General features: G+C 62.8%; 1 protein-coding gene across 1 annotated transcript; it reads left to right on the forward strand.

Annotated features, from left to right (window-relative positions):
- Positions 1 to 1,613: 1,613 nt before the first annotated feature.
- On the forward strand, positions 1,614 to 5,922 carry WNT10B (Wnt family member 10B). Its single transcript, XM_004711414.2, has 4 exons — positions 1,614 to 1,687; positions 1,842 to 2,104; positions 3,977 to 4,356; positions 5,185 to 5,922. The coding sequence occupies exons 1-4, from the start codon at positions 1,614 to 1,616 to the stop codon at positions 5,641 to 5,643; spliced, it is 1,176 nt and encodes a 391-aa protein (XP_004711471.1). The 3' UTR covers positions 5,644 to 5,922.
- The last annotated feature ends 307 nt before the right edge of the window (positions 5,923 to 6,229 follow it).

Genomic DNA, 6,229 nt, shown 5'->3' on the forward strand with positions numbered 1-6,229 from the left:
CTGCCCGCTCAGAATGCCCACACATATTCAAGCTGTGGGCTCCACTGGAGACAGGTCCCTAGCCCAAGTCGCTTTTCAGCTCCGACCTCAGCTGGCCAAAGGCGCCCTCCAGCCCCCTGCTCTTGGTGGAGAAACTGAGGTCAAGGAATGATGAAAGAAGTAGCCACAGGGGCCAGCTATCCCAGCTCCCCCGTCTGGGCCATTGCACCCTCTGTGCAGCCTTGGCGACCCCCAGAGCAGGTGAGGGGAACTCAGGCCACCTCCCCGCTTCGCAGAGGGGCCCAGCCCACCCGGCCTCGGGGGAGAGGGTGTGTGTGTGTGTGTGTGTGTGTGTGTGTGTGTGTGTGTGTGCGCGCGCGCGCGCGCGCGGAGGAGGGGGAGCAGTTGCGTTCCCGGGTCAGGGTGGGGGTGCAGGGGGGTAGAGTGGGGATGCCCAGGGTTGGGGAGGGGCCCCGCAGAGCTGCCGGTGAGCCGGCGCAGCCGGAGCCAGAGCCCCCAGTTCTTGGCTGGTCCGCTCGCTCTCTCCCAGGATCCGAGAGGCCCCCGCCCTCCCGCCCTCCCTTTCTGCTCCCGGCCGCTCGGGCGCTGGGGAAGCGGCAGAGAGGAGTGGCCCTGCCCTGGAAGAATGCGGCTCTGCCGAAGGGGCAGAGCCCGACCCAGTCTCCCCATGCTGTGAGCGGCGCGAGCGGAGCCGAGCCTAGGCGACCCCAGCGCCCGCAGGACGCGGCCCCGCGCCAGAGCCGCTGGAGGTACTCGGGAGCCGGGAGGGCAGCGGGGGCAGGAACGCGCCCGGGACGAGGCGGGCAGGCGGGCAGACGCGCATCCAGCCAAGGGGACACAGAGGCACAGAGACAGCTGAAGAGATGGTCCGAGCGAATGAAAGAGGGCGCCGGGATTTGGAGGGCATTGAACGCCAGAGCAAAGGGGTGCGGACCGAGGCTGGAACCCTTGGGGACCAGACGGGCGGTGCTCAGAGGAGGGGAGCGTGCAGTTGGGGAGGAGGGTGAGGACCGCGAAGAGGAATCGGCGGGTGCTGCGGTCCCTTTCAGGCGGGAACCAAGTCCCGGGTCCCCCTCTTTGCCGCACCACCTCCCCTCCTTCCAGCCGACGAAAAGCGCGGGGAGTGGGTTGGGGAGGCCATTTCTCTAGGTAGCTCGCTGAGCCCGCCGACCCTCGACGGCACCTGGAGGCGACACCCCTCCCCCCGCCCGCTGTAGGTGGTGGGGAACCCCCTGCGGACCCCGCCCCCAGTCCTGTGGGGGCGTGAAGCTGGGTTGGGCGGGGGAAGCGATCTGGGGCCCTGGGAAGGGGAGCGGTGGTGGTGGCGGCTGGTGTCCCGCATTGTGTCTGCGTGGGCGGGCGGGGCAGAGGCTCTCGCGCGAGGTCTTCCTATCGGCTCTCCAGGGACGCTGGCCACCAAGGGGTGATTCTGCCTGTGGCCCGTGTGCTTTGGGGGCAGGCTGAGATCTGTGGGTGGCACCAGTGGGTTAGAGGGACGGAAAAGGGCATCCTGTTGCCCGGGTGGACCTGCTGATTCCGGAGCCCGCTTCAGGTCGCCCTAACCCGCAGGCCCCGCTCCAGCTGCCCACCGGGGCCTCGGGGCCGGCTTCGACATGCCGGAGGGGCCCCGGCTGCGGCCTCCGCCCTCCGGCCTCGCGGGCCTCCTGTTCCTGGCGCTGTGCAGTCGGTGAGCAGTCCCCCCCCATCCCCGCCCCCGCCTCGCCTCCCAGTCCCTCCACCCCCTGCAGCCGTGGGCCCCGGGGCGGGGGTGTGGGGAGGACACTCGGAGGGAGGGGACAAGGCCTGGACCCCAGACCCCAAGCAGACCCCTCTGTCCCCAGGGCCCTCAGTAATGAGGTCCTGGGCCTGAAGCTGCCCGGCGAGCCGGCCCTGACGGCCAACACCGTGTGCTTGACGTTGTCGGGCCTGAGCAAGCGGCAGCTGGGCCTGTGCCTGCGCAGCCCCGACGTGACGGCGTCCGCGCTGCAGGGGCTGCACATCGCTGTCCACGAGTGTCAGCACCAGCTGCGCGACCAGCGCTGGAACTGCTCAGCGCTCGAGGGCGGCGGCCGCCTGCCGCACCACAGCGCCATCCTCAAGCGCGGTGAGCCGGGCCCGCCGGCCGGGTGGGGGGCAGGTCGAGGTGGGTGGGGGGCGGGAAGGAAGGAGTTCATGGCTGGCTCCGGAGGGCCTCTCCCGGGAATTCCCCCCGGGAGCGCGCAGAGCCAGGTCTGGCCACCCGTCTGGGGCCCTGAGCGCCTGACTTCCACCTGTGCGCTGGCGGCAAGGCAGCTGGGTCCGGCGCCCCACCCCGGGGGGGCCCCCCCTTTCTGCCTCCTCCCAGCTCGACCTGGGCTGCACCTGTGCATGAGATGCCCCCAGCCCTGAAAGCTTCAAAAGCCCCCCTCCTTTCTCAGCCCCCGCCCCCCCCAACAACCTTCCTTTCTTGGAGACAAGCCTGGGCTGGTGTCCCCTGAGTCTCAGCGGGGGTGGGGAGACGCCCCCAGCTGTTTAAGAGTTAAACTTGCTCCCCTAATTGCTGGGGTACCAAGCGCTGAAACTGGGAACAAAGACCCCGGTGGCTTTGAAGGCTGGGAGAAGCCCCCTTCTCTGTGTTGTGGGGGCCCCAGGTGGTACTCACCTGAGCAGGTGAGGGAACAGTTGGAGGGGCAGAACAGGTCACTGCCGGCCTGGTCTGGGAGGCTTGCCGCCGCCTTTCCCCAAGCCCTCCCTGCCCGACCTTACTTCCGGAGGTGTAAGGATCCAGAGAGGGCTCCCGGATGGCCCAGGGTGTGGGGGCAGTACTTTGGGGACTATGGGGTTAATAGGCAGCTGCCATCTGCAGGGGAATTCCCAAGACTTGTGCTAACAGCTTCACCCCTGGAGGGTTGGGGTTGGTGGGGGATCTGAGACTGGGCCAGGAGCCCTGCATCCTGGGCTGGGAGAGGCCTGGCCTCTAGGAGGTGCTGGCGCTCGCTCGGTTTTTTTTCTAGGGTCTCCAGAGAGCTGTGCCTTAAAGGAACAGGGAGATCTGTCTCTTTCTCCCTAGACCTGGGGTGGAGTAAGGTTTTGACGACCAAACGCAGAGCAGGGCTATCTAAGCCTGAGAAGGCCTGTCTGTCGGTCTTCAGCTTCTTGTGACCCCCAATACATAACAAAGAAGCCAACTTTTAAAGAGGGCCTCAGGGAGAATCACCTTCCTTCCTATTAGCAGTCTTTTACAGGGTAATAGTAGGTTAGGATAAACATGAAGGGCAATCTTGAAGGAGGAGTACAAAACTAGAACCCAGAATGGGCAGCGCCACTGCTTTGGGGGTATTGGGGTAGTAGAGCTTAGGTTGATTAGAAGAACTGATTCAAATGACCCTGAAGCCCAAAAGAGAATGATTGCCCCAAAACTTCCACATCCAAGTTCCTTGCAGGGCTGTGGGGGGAAAAAAAAAAAGGACACCTGGTGGCATAGTGTTAATGCTTTGAACTGCTAACCACAAGGTCGGCAGTTCAAAGCTAGCGGGTGCTCCTCCTTGGGCGAAAGATGAGGCTTTTTACTCCCAGAAAGAGTTACAGTCCTGGAAACCCTGCCCTAAAAGATCACTGTGAGTTGGCATTGGCTCGATGGCAGGGCATGCGTTTGTTGCTGTTTTGGCTGTAGAACTCAGGACCCATGGTGCTTCATCGCCTCCCAACCCCAGGGCTCTCTCTGGGCTAGCTCTTGCATCCACAGACGAACACAGTGAGACTGGGCCTCACAGGGCAAATCGGCCCATCCTTCCCTCTGTGCATGGGGAAACCGAGGCTCTGCACCCTGCCTTCTCCGGTTTGTCACAAGTTACTCAGCCTGGGGTCAGGCTTCACTTAGGAATTTCTGGGAGGTGGGTGGGTGGGGTGACGGTTTATTTCATCTTCCTCCCCAGCTGCTTGTCAACCTTGTCTCTTTGCCCCCCCACCCCCCTCATGACACCCGTCTCATCCCCAGGTTTCCGAGAGAGTGCCTTCTCCTTCTCCATGCTGGCTGCAGGGGTCATGCACGCCGTAGCCACTGCCTGCAGTCTGGGCAAGCTGGTGAGCTGCGGCTGCGGCTGGAAGGGCAGCGGTGAGCAAGACCGGTTGAGGGCCAAACTGCTGCAGCTGCAGGCACTGTCCCGGGGCAAGAGCTTCCCTCACTCGCTGCCCAGCCCAGGCCCCAGCCCCAGCTCAGGCTCCAGCCCTGGCCCCCAGGACACATGGGAATGGGGCGGCTGTAACCACGACATGGACTTTGGCGAGAAGTTCTCCAGAGACTTCCTGGATTCCAGGGAAGCTCCCCGAGACATCCAGGCCCGAATGCAGATCCACAACAACAGAGTGGGGCGCCAGGTACGTGTGGTGTGTCCCTCCCCTGGCCCCCGAGACCTGCCTAGAGTTTGAAAGGCCCAGCTGTGTAGGGCGATGAGATGTGGAGGGTGGTTGCCACTTGCCCAGCTGGGAGGCCTCAAGCAAGTCACTCCACCTCAGTTTGGCATCTGTACAAAGAGCCTCAGGGTAGCACCTTTATAGAATCAGGAAGACTGAGCAAGCCAGTGATGGTTCAGTGGCAGAATTCTCACTTTTCCCTGCAGGAGACCTGGGTTCCATTCCTGGCAAATGTCCCACGTGGACAGCCCCCACCTGTCTGCCAGTGTGGCTGTGATGCCCAACAGGGTCTAGCAGAGCTTCTGGACTAAGGCAGCAAGGAAGAAAGGGTGGATGGTCTACCTTGGAAAAGTCAGGCTTGATGAAAACCCTATGGCTTACAATGGTCTGATCTCACTGTGCAGATCTCCCACTCCCCACCCCAGTGTCAGAGGTTGTTGGCTAATGACCACAGAAGCAAGCAGCGCACTCACCCGAGAGACTAGTCCTTGGCAATGCTCCTGACATGGCAGCTGGAATGACAGCTGCCTTCCCAACAGTATTTAGTAGTGCTCCGGGCCAGGCTCCCATCTCTGCAGTGCTGTCTGCAAGGAGCACTGGATTAGGAGGCACTTTAGTGCCCCAGCCAGAGAATGAGGGAGCTGGGTTGCCAGCTAACCTCACAGTGCTTCGTGGTCATGCTTGCCTCCACTGTCTCTCCCGTGCTGTCTGCTTCCCTCTCCGGGGCCTCTGGGCTCTGTCCATGTCCCCCTGTCCCCTCTGCCCCCATCCCCCTCTCCGATGCAACTCTAGGTGGTAACTGAAAACCTGAAGCGGAAATGCAAGTGCCATGGCACATCGGGCAGCTGCCAGTTCAAGACATGCTGGAGGGCTGCCCCCGAGTTCCGGGCAGTGGGGGCAGCACTGAGGGAGCGGCTGGGCCGGGCCATCTTCATCGATACCCACAATCGCAACTCAGGAGCCTTCCAGCCGCGTTTGCGTCCTCGTCGCCTCTCGGGAGAGCTGGTCTACTTTGAGAAATCTCCTGACTTCTGTGAACGAGACCCTGCCGTGGGCTCCCCGGGCACCCAGGGCCGGGCCTGCAATAAGACCAGTCGCCTACTGGACAGTTGTGGCAGCCTGTGCTGTGGCCGCGGGCACAACGTGCTCCGGCAGACGCGCGTGGAGCGCTGCCATTGTCGCTTCCACTGGTGCTGCTACGTGCTGTGTGAGGAGTGCAAGGTCACAGAGTGGGTCAACGTGTGCAAGTGAGGCTCCGCCTCCCCGCGGGGTGGGGGGAGGGGCGCCTTTGCAGCACTTTGCTCTGATTTTTGTCCAGGGTCAATCTTGGCCCCTGGAAGCTCCAAGTAGCCCCCTGAAAAGTTTTGGAGATGGTGGGGGCCAGGTGATCTGTGGCGTGCAGCCTTCTTCCTACAGTTGGAAGGCCTGCTGGGGAGCTGTCACCCCCTTCTGCTCCATGACTGCCTGTTGGGACTGATGATGAGGATATGCACTGTATTGCCCCCTCCCCCACCCCATCCAGCTCCTGTCCTCTTTGACCCTGATACGGACACCCTGTGGCCAGGGAGTTCCTGTAGCTTGATGGTTCTTCCCCCTCCTGTGAGGGACAGCCCCAGCCATTGCAGGGAGCCCTAAGACCTGTGTCCAGAAAGAGACCTCTCACGCCTCCTTGAGGTTCCCCCACCACTGTTTTCCTGCAGCCTGGGCCCCTCTTGTGGGGTCCTGGGAGACAGCAGGAGAAAGGCTTTTCTCAGCCAAGGGAGGGCATGCTGGGAGGTGCTTGGAGAGCTGCCCAGCCCAGCCTTACTGATGCTGTCTCCCTTCATTCAGATGCTCA

The sequence above is a fragment of the Echinops telfairi genome, unplaced genomic scaffold (assembly GCF_000313985.2).
Source record: "Echinops telfairi isolate 266 unplaced genomic scaffold, ASM31398v2 ScPeMD7_12;HRSCAF=54, whole genome shotgun sequence".
Taxonomy (NCBI): Eukaryota; Metazoa; Chordata; class Mammalia; order Afrosoricida; family Tenrecidae; genus Echinops; species Echinops telfairi.

What these genes read in the sequence shown, in the direction of transcription:
- WNT10B (XM_004711414.2), top strand. Translation starts at nt 1,614, where the DNA reads ATGCCGGAGGGGCCCCGGCTGCGGCCTCCGCCCTCCGGCCTCGCGGGC. An exon ending in CAGCGCCATCCTCAAGCGCG is followed by an intron (nt 2,105 to 3,976) that starts GTGAGCCGGGCC and finishes TCTCATCCCCAG; the next exon opens with GTTTCCGAGAGAGTGCCTTC. An exon ending in ACAACAGAGTGGGGCGCCAG is followed by an intron (nt 4,357 to 5,184) that starts GTACGTGTGGTG and finishes ATGCAACTCTAG; the next exon opens with GTGGTAACTGAAAACCTGAA.